Genomic DNA, 18,756 nt, shown 5'->3' on the forward strand with positions numbered 1-18,756 from the left:
TCAGTGTTGTTATTCCCAATAACTGGCTCAGACTGGTTTCTGTTGTACTACAGGCAAGTTTAGCTATGAACCAGTGGACATGGTTACTTCTGCCACACATCAGTGAGACAGGTGCCAAGAGCAGGGCTCTTACTAGGAGAATCATTTGTCTTTTAGGTCTGCTGCTGCTTTGTAAGATCAGAAATAATGTCCTACCTCTGTGTCTCTTGGTTTTCTGTAGATGACATCCTGACAGCATTAGGAAGCATTGTGGGAAGGAAGCACCCCTCTACTACCCAGACTCGTCAGCTCAAACAAAGCCTTCCCATGACTGTTGTCGTGCTGAACCTACTTTCCTCACAGGTGTGTGGCCTGTGCATCTATATTCATTTTCTATTAGCCCTTAACATTTTTCTTTTGTTTGGAGTATGAGTCTATTGGTAAGTGTGTCTGTCGGTTTGTAGGAATTATTTCATTTAATACCTAAAATGTTTTATACCACAGTACTGTTGCATTCTTAAATATGATTGGTCAGGTATTGATTAAATTTCCATAACAGCACGGCTCTGACAGTAGTATTGGCTCTGAAATTAATGCGCTCGTTCTAATATGTTATCATTTCTATAATAACAGCTCATTCACAGGGACATGTATGGCAAATGTCTATTTTGATTTTAACCGAAATATAACCATAAGTGTTATTATTTAACAATTAACATAAACTTTGCTCTGGATAAGCAGAAGACATTTATTTAACATTTATTTAATGTTTCAGTGCTTTGAGCTAAATCTTTTCTGTCATGGGAAAAATCTCCAGGATGAAGGAGTTTGCGCTTTAAAAGGGTGTTAATGAAATGAAACATTGCACAACATTAAATGCAGGTAAAAAAGTGATTAAAAAAGTATTTTGTTCTGTAATAAACAAATAAAAATTGTGGTATAAGAGGAATAAAGCACTTCAGGACATGCTGTTATTGGAAAATAAACATCAGGGTGGTAACTGGCTGCATCAGACCACCCAGTCACTGATTATTTTCCTATAGGAGTGTGTGGGGTGTTGTGAATAAGATACATAAGCAGGTCAGGGTAAAATCATGCATTGAAGGTTTATCTATATTGCTCTATCCCTGCTGTCACGCTCAAACCAACACTCGTATTATGATTTAATTAATGGTGCAAAATTGGATTTATTGCTGACACACTCCAGCAAGCTGAAATTTACATTAAGGAATATTTTTCTTGCCATGTGAGATGTCACTAAGTAAGTCGATGAGTCGATTAAATATGATTCTCTATTTGGCCATGATTTGCCACGGGAGCAGTTTTATTTTGGGGTTAATATCTTTTCGCTCTGATGCAATTAGCTTATTTTGGGAGGTTACACTGTGACATCTATGAAAAGAGAGCTACAGCTGTCAGTAATGAAAACATTTCTGTACATGTCTCCTGTGTGTGGAGGTAGGTGGGAGGGTATGTACTTGTGGTCTTTATAATGGTGTAGAATTATTTATGTGTTTACACAAGTGTTTTGATCGATATGAATTAAATAATTTGATGGTGGTGTTCTTTGGCTCAGGGGCTTTGCTGGCCTCTTCCTCCCTATACCACTGGGTTAGGTATGTGCTTTAGAAAGGTGCTATGGCTTTTATAATATGTGTGGGTGTTTGTGTGTTGGATAGGTTTGGGGGGTGGGGGTTGATGTAGCTACGTTTCATAAAAAAATAAGGGCACTTTTTTTTCTGGCGCATGTTCCACAACATTAAATGTAACTATAAATGGTTAACCAGTTCAGTACATCATAAATTAGTAAATTAAAGTGTCGTCATTGGCAAATTGATGTTTTTTCTCAGTAACAACAAGCTGCAGGTTTTTTTGTCTTATTAATTTCAAGCAAGAGAAAAAAATATTGGATTGTGAGTGAATGACTATTTAAAGCTGCTATAACTTCATGATAACAGTGATAAGAGGAAGTAACTTGTTTAGTAGATAAGTAGGTTTAGTATCTACCTATCTGCTATATACTGCCCCTCCAAAAGTATTGGAACGGCAAGGCCAATTCTATTGTTTTTGCTATACATTGAAGACCTTTGTGTTTGAGATCAAAAGATGAATATGGGACAATAGATCAGAATTGCAGCTTTCACTTCCTGATATTTACATATAGATGTCTTAAACAACTTAGAACATGTTACCTTTTGTTTGAACCCATGCATTTTTCAATTGATCAGAAATATTGGAACATGGGACTGACAGGTGTTTCTTGTTGCCCAGGTGTGCCTTGTTAGATAGATTGTTAAAACAAGTAATAGGTCTGAATGTCTGCTCTTGGTTTGAGCCCTGGATTTCACCTGTGAAGACTGCATTTGTCATTAAAAAGGATAAACCAACATGAAGACCAGAGAGCTGCCTATGGGGGGGAAGCAAGACATTTTGAAGTTAATAAAAGAGGAAAATTGATCTGAGCCATTCCACAAGCATTGGGCATAGCCAATACAACAATGTGGAATGTCCTGAAAAAGAAAGAAACCACTGGTGTACTAACTACCAAACACTGAACAGGTTGGTCAAAAAACATCAGCAGTTAATGACCGAAACATTGTGAGAGCTGTGAAGAAAAACCCAAAAACAGCATTCAGTGACATCACCGACAACCTCCACAGGGCAGGGGTGAAGGTATCACAATCCACTATTTGAAGAAGACTTTGAGAGCATAAATATAGAGGCCATACCACAAGATGCAAACAACTCATCAGTAAGAATGAATTAAGCAGAATGAAGTCTACAGAACCATTCTGTCTGCCAATTTACAGAGAAATGCATCCAATCTAACTGGGAGGAACGTAATCATGCAGCAAGACAATGACTCAAAACACACTGCCAACTCAGCATAGGACTTCATCAGGGAGGAAAAAAGTGGAAGGCTTTTAGATGGCAACTTGTGCTTGCATTACCACTTTATTGGTCCTGTATTTCAGTTCAATTCCGTTTTATGTGTATAGCGCTTTTAACAATGAACATTGTCCCAAATCAGCTTTACAGAAATATATCAATTCAGGATATAGATTTTAAATGTATGAATTTATACCTAATGAGCAAGCCAGGGTCCACAGTGGCAAGAAAAAACTCTGAGACGCTATGAGGAAGAAACCTTGAGCAGAACCACATTCAAAAGGGAACCCATCCTCATCTGGGTGACACCAGAGAGTGCGATTATAAATAATTCTCTTCTATAAATGTGCTAATACTACATGTATTTAATAGTACATTTGTGTAACCCAGAACATTCATTACAGTTTTTACATGAAGTCTGTTTTGTTGAACTTCTCCACTGTTCACTGATGGAGACTTCAGTGCAAAACTCTTTGTGGCAATTGCAGTCCTTAAGCTATCATAGCAATTGTAGCATCATAGCATAACTGTTGACATGAATTGAGGTCCAAAGCCATCATAGCGCAACTGTTCATATGAATTGAGGTCCAAAGCCATCTTATGCTTTTTAAGTGGTACCGTCCTCTGTAATCTCAATGATCTTTAGGCTGCACTATGTGGGACTGTCCTCAGCGGCAGCTTGTGACTTCCAATTGATGAGAACTCCAACCAGAAGTAGGGCATCAGGATGGATCAGGCAGGTCCAGAGAGCAGAAGGAGTCAGGATCACTGGTATCTCGGGAGTATCATGTGTATCTCGACAGAAAGAGAGAGGGAAAGATTATTAGGTACGCTTATTGTCCCGTAATGGTTAAGGACAATGTACTTAGCGTGAGTGAAATCAGGGACTCCGGCAAGACTAGCTATGACAGCATAACTAAAAGGGAGAGCCAGAAGGTAAGACCGACATGAGGGCGCCCTGGGACATAAGGCGGCCCGCCTCTTCACCATCAACAAACCTGGGTGAACGTGTTTAAAAGGTGGGGGGGGGGGGGACACTAATTGGAAGGCTGTTCCATAACTGTGAGGCTTTGTAAGAGAAAGCTCTTCCCCCGCTGTAGCCTTCACTATTCGAGGTACCAACAAATAGCCTGCACCTTTTGATCGAAGTAGGTGTGGCGGATCATAAAAGACCAAAAGTTCACTCAGGTACTGTGGCACGAGACCATTTAGTGCTTTATAGGGCAGTAGTAGTATTTTATAATCAATGTGAAATTTTACTGGGAGCCAATGCAGTGTGGATAAGATAGGGATGATGTGGTCATATCTTCTGGTTCTAGTAAGGACTCTTGCAGCTGCATTCTGGACTAAATGGAGCTTGTTTATGTACTTACTGGAACATCCACAGAGTAAGGCATTACAGTAATCCAACCTAGAGGTGACGAAAGCATCAACTAATTTTTCTGCATCATGTAGTGACATTATATTCCTTATCTTACCAATATTTCTGATGAAAGAAGGTTATCCTAGTAATATTATCTACATGAGCATCAAAGGAAAGACTGGAGTCAGTAATCACACCAGGGTCTTTTACTGCTGCACATGATGAAACAGAAAGGCCATCCAGTGTTACTATGTGATCTGAAAGCTTACATCTAGCTGCATGTGGTCCTAGTATACATACTTCTGTCTTGTCAGACTTAAGTAAAAGAAAGTTAATTAGCATCCAACATCTAATGTCCTTTACACATTCCTCAACTTTATTAAGCTGGTGACTGTCATCTGGCTTTGCTGAAACATACAACTGTGTGTCATCAGCATAACAGTGGAAGCTAATTCCATGTTTATGAATAATTTGTGGTAGAGGTAGCATATACTGTATAAAGTAAAAAAGCAGTGGGCTTAAAACAGAACCTTGCGGAACACCAAACTTTACCTCAGTATGCATAGAGAAGTCACCATTTACATCTACAAACTAATAGCAATCAGTCAGATAAGACCTGTGCTAGTAGAGGGCCATTCCCTTAATGCCAACAACATTTTCTAGTTTACCAAGGAGAATAGTATGATCTATAGTATCAAAAGCTGCACTAAGGTCAAGCAACACAAGCAAGGAGACACAACCCTGATCAGAGGCCAGTAGTTGGTCATTTACCACTTTAACCAGTGCGGTCTCTGTGCTATGATGAGGCCTAAATCCTGACTGATGCATTTCATGAATGTTATTCCTATGTAGGTACGAGCATAGCTGCTGTGCTACAGCCTTTTCTAAGATCTTGGAGATAAAGGGGAGTTTTGATATTGGCCTATACCTGGACAATTGACAGTGGTCGAGGTCAGGTTTTTTTAATCGGGGGTTTATTAACTGCTAGTTTAAATGATTCAGGTGCATAAGGGAAGTGCTAAGGGAAGAATTTATTATTTTTTAGAAGGGGTTTGATTACTTCTGGAATAAACTGTTTGAAGAAACATGTAGGTAAGGGACCTAGTATACAAGTTGATGATTTTGATGAAGAAATTAATTAAATTAGTTTGGTCTCTCGAAGGGGAGTAAAACATTCTAATCATTGATCTGATAGTGTTATATTATTATCTGCAGGGTTAGTTATAAACCTGTCTGGTTTTAAATTAATGGTCTGAATAATTTTTGTCTAATATTTTACATTTTGCCAATGAAAAAATTAATGAACTCATCGCTGCTATATAATGATTGTGTGCACGATTCTGCGGTGGTTTTATTCTTAGTAAATTTTGGTACAGTATTAAATAAGAATCGAGGATTATTTTTGTTATCTTCAGTTAGGGTGGAGAGGTTGGTGGCGAGACTGATCTAGCAGCACTAAGAGATTTTCTATAGTTCAGGAGGCTCTCCTTCCATGCTGTTTGAAATACTACCAATTAGGTTTGACACCATTAATTTTTGAGTGGTCTGTTTTACAGTGTGTGCGTGATCATTATACCAGAGTGCTAGCTTTTTCTCTCTAATTATTTTTCTTTTAAGTGGAGCTGCCATATCTAGCGGGTAGCAGAACATTGACCCTAAGCATTCAGTTGCCTGAGCCAGTTCATTGGGATCAGACGGTGATCCAATCATAGTTGATATCTCTGGGAGGTTATGGATAAAACTCTGTGCAGTAGCTGATGTGAATGTGTGTATGACGTATTTATTTTCTACCAATAAGAATTTGCTGAAAAACACAGAATATAACACTCAGAAGTGAACTATGATGTTCTCGCCTATATATATATATATATATATATATATATATATATATATATATATATATATATATATATATATATATATATATATATGAGTGTTTATTATATACTACATGACTGTTTTGTCTACTTCAGCTGATTTAAGTATTGCCAAAGGGTTTTTCTTGTTTGGTGTGAATGGGATGCCGATGAGAATAGTATTGGTGTTATTGGAAGTGTGTGCGTGGGCATGTCCATACATACATTCATGTCAGGCACCCAGTGTCCAATCTCATCTGTCTCTCATCATCTCGGTGGACTATTGCAATGCTGCCAGCAAAAAACACAAAGCATTCATCAGTTGCTCGGGTCATACTGCAGGTCAGCTACACTGTGACTAGCACACTGCAAAGGTTCAATCTCTTACTGACAGTAGCTTGACTTCTTCCTTCCCTCAGCAGCCATGACCTTTCTACCTCTATCATCAACGCAATACTGCAAGTACACACCTGAGCTCCCTCAGCCTCGCGTCTCACAGCACGCCTCCATCTCTGTCACACCAAATCCCTCACAGGAGCTTTGGCAGCATCTCAGAAGTTGTGAGAAAGTGTTGACTGTTGGATGACAGCACCATGAGGCATTATTAAGACCGTTCTTGATTCTTTATGACTGTTAGACTGGTGTTCCACAGGGAAGTTGAGCAAATGTAGACTCCGTAGAATGAGAATCAGCTAGTTAGATAAGTAACATTTAATGATCTACATAACATTTAATGATAATGTAATACCATCAAAAGCAGGGGAATAGATTACTATATGTACTGTAGATTTGTTATAACTGAATTTTAGATTGTAATACTATCATCTATCTTTGATTCAGCAGCACAAATTGCTATGGTACAGCTATCTCATTGTCAGTTGATGGACTCAGCTGTATGAGTTCATGCTACAATTACTTGTGCTGGAAGAGAAACAGAGACTTTATGCTGTCAAATGTTCTTTGTAATAATAGAGAATCATTGAAAGGGACTTGATATCTAATCTGATTGATTTGATTTGGCAGATCTTCAGGCCTCAGGTGGTGAATGAGGAGTTTCTCATCAAATTTGGAGCACTCCTGGTGAGTGAATATATTCCACGTTTGTTGAAATACTCATTAAAGAGGTATGATTCTCACACATATGTACACATGTACCCCCTTGTTAAAGAGTGTGTTGTAATTCTTCGGTCATTCTTTCTCTCTTTTCTTTTTAATTTTTGGGAAGAATCACATAACATCCATCGACTCCAATGAGACCAGTTTGGGAAGTTCCGTGGGTAAGATTTTCCTCATAAATGCAATATAGATGCAACAGTTATTAAACTTAATACTTCTTTTGCTATATGGGATCATATGATTAGTAGAACTGCTCAATACTTTACCAGTCAACTGACCTTTTCCTGTGTGCAGGGCCGACAGCATCTGAGGAGTTGATAAGAAATACCCTGTCAGCAGTGGAGGCCATTTCCCAGCACCCAGCCCTTCTAAGCCATTACCACTGCACTGTGAGTAACATGTAGTACACACACACAGCACAGACGCACAAAAAAATACAGAACAAGGCCCAGGGTAATGGGACCAAAAAATGTGATCTCTGTGACTTTAACCATTGCATGGCTCTTGGTGCCAGATGGGCTGGTTTGAGTATTTCACAAACTGCTGATCTCTGGGGAATTTCACACACGACAGCCTTTAGTGTTTACACAGAATGGTGTGGAAAGCAAAAACATCATCTGAGCAGAGGGTCTGCGGGGTCTGAAACACCTTGTTGATATGAGAGATCAGAGGATAATGACCAGACTGGTCTGAGCTGACAGAAGGTCTATAGTAACTCAAATAAGCACTCTTTATAACCGTGGTGAGCAGAAAAGCATCTCAGTACACACAACACATCAAACCTTGAGGTAGGATGTGAACCTTCAGGTTTTACTCCTGTCAGCCAAGAACAGAAATCTGAGCCTATAGCTGAATTGAGTGTAGTCTGTATAGGTGTACATTTTGGGCCTTTTACATTATATACATGCAATTAAATAAGTAGTGTTATAGAGTGAATAGAGACAAAACAATAGTCTGAAATGTGGTGTTCTAGTGCTGCTGAGAGTCACTGAAAAGCCTCAATTATTCATTCCAAGCTGTCAGGTAAGATTTGGGGATAGATTTTTGGACTTTGTTACCACATACCCACCAGCCTTAAAGATGTTCCTGTCTTCTCAACGTCAAAGTCGATCTTTATCATTTGCTATTTAGTTGGTCCTATGAGTTGTAGCCAACTCCATAATTGTTGGCATCCTTCATGAACAATTTTACACATTCTATTTCGAGATTATGGGGGCCCTGAACTGCAAGTTGTGAAAATTAAAAAGTTGAGCTGCTGTGTCTTTATTTAACAGGGTGCAGTGGGTAGCATTGCCTCACAGCTCCAGTGTACAATCCTGAGCTCTGGGTACTGACTGTGGAGTTTTCCATGTTCTCCCCTTGTTTGTATAAGTTTCCTCTGGGTTCTCTGGTTTCCTCCAACTGTCTAACAAAACATGCTGCTAGGTAGATTGGCTATGCTAAATTGACCCTAGGTGTGAATGTGTGTGCATGGTGCCCTGTGATGCACTGACCTGCCATCTAGGGTGAATTCTCTCACCTTGCACCCATTGTTATTTCTGGGATAGGCTCCAGATTCACTGCACGCCTGACCAGGATAAAGTAGTTACTGAAGATGAATCAGTGAATTGTTAAGTAACAATTTATTACATCAAAATAATGAGATGAATTTCTGAGTTTAATCATATGAATGTGCTGTATAGTTCTATTTATTATTTAATCAAAAAGAACATTTCAAATATAAAGTTCTTAGTAGGAGTGCATTTCTCCTGTAAAATTGCATCCCGCCCTGACCACAATCAATATCAGATGAGGCCTGTCCGAATAAGAACATTTCTATTAAGTGGCAAGCTGCAAATACCTTTCTTACTTACTTTTTACATACTTTAAGTAACTCATTTTCAAGCTTTTGAGAAACTCCCAGGAATTCATATTCTGGAGAGCTGTAACAATAAACATGCTCAATGTCCTATGGGAGTAGGGTAAGGCAATTATTTTTGTTCTTTATTGTTCGAGTATGGGGCGCACGGTGGCTTAGTGGTTAGCACGTTTGCCTCACACCTCCAGGGTCCGGGGTCCGGGGTTCGAGTCCCACCGTGGCCCTGTGTGTGCGGAGTTTGCCTGTTCTCCCCGTGCTGTGGGGGTTTCCTCCGGGTACTCCGGTTTCCTCCCCCAGTCCAAAGACATGCATGGTAGGCTGATTGGCATGTCCAAAGTTTCTGTAGTGTATGAATGGGTGTGTGAGTGTGTATGTGATTGTGCCCTGTGATCGATTGGCACCAGGTGGGTATACCCCACCTTGTGCCCGATGCTGCCTGGGTTCCAGGTTCCCCGTGACCCTGAAAAGGAGTAAGCTTTCGAGTATGTTCGAGTATGGATCCAGTCATAGTGTAGGATTATGTACAGGGCACAGTCTTCACAGCTGAGGGAGCTAACACTGAGGCCCAGCTTTCCCACCGGCCAGCGCTACTGTTCTCACTAACAGCAAGCAGTAGAAAATCACTCTCCACATTACAGTGATCAGCCGTGGGTTGTTTTTTTTGTATCTTTCTGTGTTTTTTTTTAATGACTAACAATGTTCTTTTGGTAGGAGCAACACATTAGGAAGGTTTGAGAGGAAGCAGTCCTCTGATACCCTATAATAGGAGAAGGCACCTTAATTACAGAATGCCAGAAGTCATTAAATCCTATTCCTCACTGTCAGTGCTAGCTCTAACTGATTGTTTCTACACACACACACACACACAAACACACACAAACACGCACACACACACGTGTGCTAAAGAGACGCTAAAGACACTGAACACACTATGCATGATGATTATGTGCTAAACTTTGCCATAAACCTTAATTCTGTACAAAATTACAGTATATTAAAACTACTACTTTACATGAATTATGGACCATTCATTTTAGAAACATGTCACACACTTTCTTTAGAAATACTTTTTTCTAATGTATTTTCTTACCATTTGGTTTCTCAAAATGTAATCCTTTGTATGAGAAATGCCCATAGCTATCCACATTATGCTACCTGTATGCAACCTTTGTTTCTATGGAGATTATTCTAGTTGGTAATGATCATAAACCCAGTTGTAATTTTCAAAAATAGCTGGCGTAAGGCATTTCGTTGTAATGGACTCTACATGATCAAAGGGGCATGAGCTGACTTCACATTTCCATGCAAATTGGGTTCTCTCACTTTTTGCCTCATAGCTGTTTTTGCCAGAATCACTGTGTGTGACTGTGAATATGAATTGTTAGACTATCTAGGTGAGCTTTTCTTGGTTTGGGAATAATGTGTTGCTTTTTCTCTGTCCAAGGTTGTGGACTCAATCCTACCGCCGTTGGCGTCTTTGGCATTTAGTAGGAATGGTGAGTTGTGCTGCTGCTAGCTCAGTAGACTGAAGGGTAACTCATAACACATGCAGGCCTGATTCTGCAGTTCTCTACTCATCCTGAGCCAAAGAAAAATTGTCTGGGATCATTTGCCTAAGATAAGCTGAGATTAGTCAAGAGTTGTATGCTTTACTGATGTTGTAAATGGATCTAACTTTCAGTTTTGAGGCACTGGGAAATTTCTTTACTGTTGTGCCAGATTACAGGCAAATGTACATCTCTCTTGTGTGTTTCAGTGGAGTGGCGCATTGTGAGTTTACGGGTGCTGTCAGATATCACTCTGCTGTTGCTGAGCCAGGAGGTGATAGAGGAAGAGGAAACGTGGGATCTAGAGGGCAAATCCTCAAACACACGCCTGTTAACTCTCATTACTGAGGCCCTGCTGCCACAGTGAGACCCCCTCCTCAGCATGTTTTCCTCAACAATAACAATCATTATAGTCATTTTTGTATTACATTTTTTTGTATGAGTTATGATAGATGACACTGAGCCTGATAATGACCCATTCTTTAGGTACAAATCTTTGCTTCTGGAGCCAGGCCCAATACCGGTCTATGCACTCAAACTGCTGGGTTCTCTGACTGAGCACAGCAAGCCCATCAGCAGGTACGTTTGTTCTATGGCCCCTCCAGCACTCACATATTCTTCATCAATGGAATCGATAGAGCCATTAAAAACCTTGTTACACTTACTGCCAATATTATATTTGGATAAGTAAGGAATAAAACATGCCATGTTAACACCCCAAAGTTGATTATTTTGCTTTAACAGCATGTTTTTTTTTAGACTTATACCACAGCAATTTGCCAATGATTACAATTTTTTATTTATTGATGAACATCATATCATGCTTTTTAACTATATACAGTAACATTTAATGTTGTGGAACATGTGTAAGACATTAGTTCCTGTTATCACATTATAAACAGTCTCACTAGCATCTGGCTTTTTCCTCACTCTCTGAGTTAATAAGAAAAGAAAAATAAAGCTGGTCATGTTACCTAGAAACCTGAAAGTGCAACACCCTCTGTCCTGAGGACTTTCCCATGGAGGAAAGATATTTCACCATATCAACTATATGTTTTTATTTGTTAAGTAACAAGACCTTTTAAAATCCATATTATTAGGCTTAGATTATTGCATCACATCTTCCATACAAGTCAGAAATGATAGCGTATTAGAATGAGCACATTAATATAAACCTGTGATCTGAATTAGAGCTGGCACTACTGTCATCTGCTGTTATAAAAAAAAATTAATGCCACCTGATAAATCCAATTCAAGAATTCAACAGCACTGTGGTATAAACAGTCAGTGTTTATTGCTGTAAACAAAGTGTCAAAGTAAAGTAAATTACTGACCCAGCAGTTTTGGATGTAGGACAGGCAGGACCGACACTAAGGCAGCACAGCTGTTTAGATAACAAATGCACTAAAATATGTGGCTTTGAGAAAAGAGCATCAAACACTATAAACACTAGATCCTCTATGGAGCTTACCAGGACTTCATTCTTAGCTCTGTGTGGCAATGTGCATTGCCTTTGCTTTACTGCTGTACCAAACAGGTTACACACACATACACTACCCTGTCTCATAGTCCTCAAAGTCCTCATTCTTTATCGATGACCGAGGACTTAAAATTCCGTTTTGCGCAGGATGGTGCAGTTCTGTCGAACAATGTGGGTTGCTCACATGTGGAGTAATCATCTTCTGGAGACCATTGAGCATTAAAGAAACAACCCGCTCTGTAGCCTGTGCATTGGCCTCCATAAGAGATGAAATAAAACGTTCATCACGCTCCTGTTGCTGCTGCATCTGCCGTGCCAGCCACGACTGATGCTGACTTTGCAAATTCTCCAGGAAGCTGTAGTGGTCTTGATCAACCTTGCGCTTCTTTTTTCTGACTTTTGAGCCTGGGGAAAGAAAGAAAAAAGGGAGGTAGGTTGACTGGACGCCTAGTGTATTTTGCTCTTTAAACAGAAATAGCTTTGTGGACATGAATTAAAGTGGTTTAAAAAAAAAGATGACCATTGATGATCTTTGAATACATTTAAGTAGGTTTAACTGACTGACTTGGGGAACGTGGCTGAGGTGCTGATTGTATGAAGTGGGCAGATTCAACTTCCACTTGGATCTCTCGTGTGTCCGCGTCTTCAACACACTCTGTAACCCCAAAGCAGACATAAAAGGTTTTTATTTAAGAGCCCGAATCACACGCTTTAACATGGATGTCTCCGTGTGTGTGTGTGTGTGTGTGTGTGTGTGTGTGAGAGAGAGAGAGAGAGAGAGAGAGAGCTAAGCACATGGTAGTTCAAATAAAGAATACGGTGTTCGGCTAGGGTTTGTGCGCGTGCGCGTGCGCACATCGCTTCTGCAGGCCCAGAAATAAAATGTTTCTTCGTATATTTTAATGTTGGAGGCATTTTCTGATAATAGCATAACCTACCGATTTTTTTTATTTATTTATTTTTGCTGGAAGCAGTTCCAGTTAAGGTCACAGCGGTATTGTTTTACTAAGGACAGTTTGATAAAGTAGGACAAATTGTTAGAACAGTTACAGCATTACATAAGCATGATATTCTGTCTAGATTAAATGTGGAGCACTAACTGAAGTTATACATACATATATATGGTGACATGAAGGTACTATCGTGATAAATTCACTAGTAGCAATATGGCTAACGGGCTAATCACATGTCCGTGTGTATAGTGCAATGAATACCCCAAAAAGCTCTACTCACGCCTACCTGGTGATGAAAGCGACGAGGCCACGTCCTCCGCTGTTTGGCTTGGCGTTAGCTCCTGCAAGCCTACATCTACTCCGCTTCCCTCGGTGGTTGAGCAGTGGATGGGACCTAAAAGATCTTCAAGTGGTTCGAAATAGGGGCAGTCCACCGGACTTACCCCACTGCTGCTGTGCCTCTTGGCTCTGAAATAAGCCTGGCGCAAGACTTTCCAGCGACTGCGGATCTGCTCCGCACTCCGTGAATACCCTGCCAAGGCCATCTTATCTGATAGCTTCTTAAATATGTCACCGTTCCTGTATTTCCTCCCGTCGAGAAGCTGCAGAATATTCAAATCTTTCATTTCGTCCAGCATAAATGTTGTCTCACTATCACTCCAAAAATGCTGCTTTGTCGCCATTTTCCCTAGTGATAACGTTAAATGAAACCTGTGGTGCTGAATAAATCTGTTTCCGGGGCAGTTTTTTTTTCTCTCTCTCTCTCTCTCTCTGTTCCCGGCTGCCTTCTTGCACATGCGCAGATGTAAGGTGGGGGGAAGAAAGATAATCGGATTACCCGTATACATGCGCTGAGTAATGAGGGCATGAGTGGGGGCCAGCTGCAGCCACACAGACCAAAGCCGTGTCTGAATTTGTTCCCTACTTGACATACACTGCGCTGTTTTGTCCACCGTTTTGTAATGTTGTCTGATTTTTAATTAGACAGTCATATACTCTGAGTAGTTCAGTATATTATAACCTGTAGTGCCACAGTGTACAGCTGATGCACACTTCTGCCATGCAAAAGTGGCACAGTTAATTTTGTTCACAAATATACATGAGGACGTCAAAGTGGCCATGCTTGTATATAAATGCATATAAATAGATGGATAGATACACTCATGGAGCACTTTATTAGAAACACCTGTACACCTACTCATTCATGCCAATTATCTAACTGGCCAATTGTGAGGCAGAAGTATAATGCATAAAATCACTCAGATACAGGCCATCAGCTTTGGGTAATGTTCACATCAACCATCAGAATGGGGGAAAATGTGATCTCAGAGATTTTAACTGTGGCATGATTGTTGGTGCCAGCCAGGCTGGTATGAGTATTTCTATAACTGCTGAACTCCTGGGATTTTCATGTGTAACAGTCTCTAGGGTTTACGCACAATGGTGCATTAAAGAAAAAACATCCAATGAACAGCAGTTCTGTGCACATAAACGTCTTGTTGATGCGAGAGGTCAACGGAGAATGGCCAGACTGGTTCGAGCTGACAGGAAGGCTACAATAACTCAGATAACCACACTGTACAATTGTGGTGAGGAGAAAATCATCTCAGAATGCACAATACATGGAAACTTGAGGTAGATGAGCTACAACACCAGAAGACAATGTCAGGTTCCACTTCTGTCAGCCAAGAACAGAACAGTTGAAGAAAAACGTAGCCTGGTCTGATGAATCTCGATTTCTGCTGAGGCACACAGATGGTAGAGTCAGATTTTGGTGCCAACAGCATGAATCCATGGACCCAACCTGCCTTATGTCAACTGTCCAGGCTGGTGGAGGTGGCGTAATGGTGTGTGGAATGTTTTCTTGACACACTTTTGGTCCGTTAATACCAATCAGTCATTACTTGAACGCCACAGTCTATTTGCGATGTTGATTGTGAGTGTTGCTGACCATGTGCATCCCTTCATGGCAACAGTTTACCCATCTTCTAATTAACTACTTCGAGCATGATGATGCACCATGTCACAAAGCAAAAGTAAAAAAAAAAAAAAACGTTTTCATGAACATAACAATGAGTTCAGTGTTCTTCAGTGGCCTTCCCAGTCACTGGATCTGAATCCAGTAGAACACCTTTAAGATGTGGTAGAACGGGAGATTCGCTGCATGAAAGTGCACCAATAGCATTTCTGCTGTACAGGAGACTTTACTGAAAATAACCTGAAACACCAATTTGTAGTTAGCTAATTGATGTTAGCTAACTGAGCTAACATGCAAGTGTAGCTGTGGTAGATAACATTAGTGGTATTTGAAGTTTATAAAATGTTGAATAACGTTGTCTAACCAAAAAACAATATTTTGGTAAGCATTAGCTAGCTAATATTATCTTAGTTACACTATAGTACCATAGTCCAAAACACAACTTCTGGCTCTGTTTTTATGGTAATAAAAAAAAAAATTTCCAAAAGAGCAATTTACTTCTGGCAGACATGGTTTTAGAAGTAGACAGGGATGCAGTACAGATACAGATTTACAAGTCAGAATTATTTGTCTGGAGTGAGAATTATTGTAGATGCAGTGCCATTTGCTGTTTTTCATTCCTTCATTAATCTTCAGTAACTGCTTTATCCTGATCAGGGTCATAGATTTTCTTTTTGTTGTGCCATTAAATCAGGACTTGGCAACACCTAAGAAAGAAAAACACCTAAGAAAGTGACACATGGGTCAGCTATCATGTCTCGACTACATAATAAATATGCAAATTGTCCTCGCTGCTTTTGTTTTGGATTTTTGGGTGTTTCTGGTATTTCTTTTTTGTGCACAGCAGCATATGCAATACAAGACTTTGGTGCATTATTACATTGAAAAGTTGCTGGAAATAAAGCAGATCAGCATAGGAAGCAGTATTTATCATCTAGTTGTTGTCTGATTATAGTCTAATGGTGATTATTAAGTGACACAGAGCTATTTTCTCAAGAAAGCTGAGTCACTGCGACACCCGACACAGCAATCATGTGGAACAGACCTAATTACTCTTGAATTTTACCGTTTTAATAAGCACAAGCTTGTTATCCACTGACCATGGCACTGTTACTGGAATTTGTACTACACACTGAAAAAGGAAGTCTGACACTGTAAGAGGCATCACAACTTGTTAGCCAAGTTATGTCCAGGTGGAAATGCCATCGTAACAGTTTCTTGTTCAGAACCGTATTCACTCCCATCTTTATTTTGCTCACCTTTCTCCTTGTTAGCTGAAGCAGTGATGGATAGTCTTTGTGGGAATGTGTGAGTGTGTGTTTTTCTTATCTCCTCCTTATCCCCCTGCTGTTTCTGTAATGGCTCTTCCCGACCTCTCCACACGTTGTCTTTCTTGGTGCTGATAGAGCACGTTGTGCTGCTGAACTATTCAAATTGATGTCAGCAATTGAAGAACGTTTGTCTGTCTCCACCATCCACATTCCCAACCCCCCCCCCCCCCCCAACCCTGGCATCTATGAAGAGCTATTATGCTCACAATGGTGAAATTAAATTGCGTTTGCCACTGCTTGATAAAGTCCTAAAAAAGAGAAGACCTTCACTGATGGTTTCCTGCCGAAATGAGATTGCAAATTGGGGACATTAGCAGGTTCTGTGCACAAGCATGGTCTTCCCTTCATTATCAGTCTGGCTAACAGTTCAAACTTTCCAATTATAAAGAACTGTCAGCTACTTTTGCCCTCATGCAGGCTGTTCTAAATGTGATTTACTTTTAAGTAAGTGATGAAGAACCATTTATTAGAGTTATTTAGTGTTGCTTATATTTTGTACATGGTACACTATTGGGGATGTAGTTAATGAGATGTTGCTTTTCTTGTGCATTAAAACCTATTAATTTAGTTATTAACTACATGGCCAGTTCAGGTATAAAACTATGGGTTATAGCTCTGGGCTTTTGTGAGACAAGCTCTTGTGCACAGTGGCATACAGATTTGTGAAGACCGCCTGTTGGAGTCTTATTAGACTGGACAAGGTGTGTGTGGAACAGATTGCATCCGTGGCGAGCAGGTTGTGGAGGTGTCGTGTGTGTGTTTGTGTGTGTGTGACGGAGACATTGAGCATCTGAGCTGTGTGGTGTGAGACTGAACACTTTCATTGTGTGGGTTTGGCAGTTTCACCTGCCAACCTCTGATGGCAACACAGTAGCACTTGGCTGTAGTGTGTCTGAAAATGGACAGTGGAATAAGTGGATAGAAAAAGGCAAATAATCACAGGGAGAAGGGTTGGTTGGTGGAAGGGGTGTCTGAATCACAGGCCTTAGCAGTGCATGTTCCACAACAGAGCAAATTTCTGTTTGGTTTCTGCCATGTATGAAACCAATTTGCTAATGTGTGAAAATGCTCATTAAACTTTGCCACTATAGAATATGTCATTACTTAGTCATCTATTCTATGGTGATATTCACTGCATGTCAATGTAAGGAACCTGATGTGACGCAACATCAGAAAGGCATGATACGAAATCACAAACTAGGTCAAAATTACGAAACACTCAGAATGCTACAAAACACCCAATCTGAAATGCTGGATCAGTACCGGATCAGGTTTGACATATTTTAGTGACTCAACAGATCTTGTATCAGACGTAAATGTAGACAAAAGTAGAGAGCATGTGCTTGCTGACATTGCTTTGCGCAACATGGCAACAGAAACTTGCAAGTCAGGTCTGAGTATTAGCCCATACTCCAATAACAGAATCCCATGGAAATTAGAAAAAGTGGGATTGGTGCATCTCCATGGGTGCACGGTGGCTTAGTGGTTAGCACACTTCCAGGGTCGGGGGTTCGATTCCCACCATGGCCCTGTGTGGGCGGAGTTTGCATGTTCTCCCCGTGCTGCGGGGGTTTCCTCCGGTTTCCTCCCCCAGTTCAAAAACATGCATGGTAGGCTGATTGTCCAAAGTGTCCGCAATGTATGAATGGGTGTGTGATTGTGCATGTGAGTATGCCCTGCGATGGATTGGCACCCTGTCAAGGGTGTACCCCGCCTTGTGCCCGATGCTCCTTGGAATAGGCTCGAGGTACCCCATGACCCTGAAAAGGATTAAGCCGTATAGAAGATGGATGGATGGATGGTGCATCTCCCTCCTTAATCTAAAATAGTTTAAAACATACTGCCTAGGTTGCTGTACGCAGTTATTCATTAATTCGTGTTAAGTGTGATTCTAAATGTATGTTTTTGTAGTGTATGCTTACTTGTATGCTTAGGAATTTCAACAGCCAGCTTTTTTGCCTGACGTTTTTCCTGTGCTTATTTGTTATTTGAGTACAGAGGATGCATGGATTTATACCATAAGAATAGTATTTGGAGTGAATGGACAGTAATAGTTTGGACAGCATGCACTCTACATGTAAGCACCACGAAAGCGTGACTGCTACTAAATGTCATAGTTGTTGTGTGCTCTTATAAGAATTAAAAAGAGAAATGGTAACCATTTACTCCCCGGCATTCCTCCCCATCTGATTACCAATCCCATCAAAATGTTCTATGCAGCCATGGAGATTGTGTTCATTCTCCCATTAGATACTAGACAGTATACAGCCTGACATTTACCTGTGTAAATGCCAATCTGCACGTCACGTTTCCATGAAAATGCTGCTTTACCATGTTGCACAGCTGAAATCAGGGCTGCACCAAATCTCGTTTTAATAGAGGGGTTAATGGAAATGTGATGTGCTC

At 40.4% G+C, this 18,756-nt stretch overlaps 2 protein-coding genes across 18 annotated transcripts in view; one reads left to right on the forward strand and one right to left on the reverse strand.

Moving 5' to 3' along the window:
- The window catches only part of ulk4 (unc-51 like kinase 4), a 125,872-nt gene that overhangs the window by 53,930 nt on the left and 53,186 nt on the right, over window positions 1-18,756 (forward strand). For 16 of the 17 annotated variants that reach the window (XR_008386543.1, XR_008386542.1, XR_008386544.1 and 13 more), the window contains exons 24-30: window positions 221-342; window positions 7,111-7,167; window positions 7,313-7,364; window positions 7,498-7,592; window positions 10,506-10,557; window positions 10,818-10,971; window positions 11,095-11,187. Coding sequence is in view for 6 of the 17 variants with exons in the window: in XM_053630673.1 (XP_053486648.1) it covers window positions 221-342; window positions 7,111-7,167; window positions 7,313-7,364; window positions 7,498-7,592; window positions 10,506-10,557; window positions 10,818-10,971; window positions 11,095-11,187 (625 nt within the window). In the remaining 11 variants the exon portion in view is untranslated. Of the gene's footprint in view, window positions 1-220; window positions 343-7,110; window positions 7,168-7,312; window positions 7,365-7,497; window positions 7,593-10,505; window positions 10,558-10,817; window positions 10,972-11,094; window positions 11,188-12,235; window positions 12,524-18,756 lie in introns of those variants that run through there. The other variant, XM_053630730.1, reaches the window with a different exon arrangement.
- On the reverse strand, window positions 12,513-13,922 carry LOC128611379 (uncharacterized). Its single transcript, XM_053630835.1, has 2 exons — window positions 13,328-13,922; window positions 12,513-12,743 (listed from the first exon to the last, which is right to left on the reverse strand). Exons 1-2 carry the CDS (start codon window positions 13,887-13,889, stop codon window positions 12,631-12,633), a joined length of 675 nt encoding a protein of 224 aa, XP_053486810.1. The 5' UTR covers window positions 13,890-13,922; the 3' UTR covers window positions 12,513-12,630.

Source organism: Ictalurus furcatus, chromosome 1, assembly GCF_023375685.1.
Source record: "Ictalurus furcatus strain D&B chromosome 1, Billie_1.0, whole genome shotgun sequence".
Taxonomy (NCBI): Eukaryota; Metazoa; Chordata; class Actinopteri; order Siluriformes; family Ictaluridae; genus Ictalurus; species Ictalurus furcatus.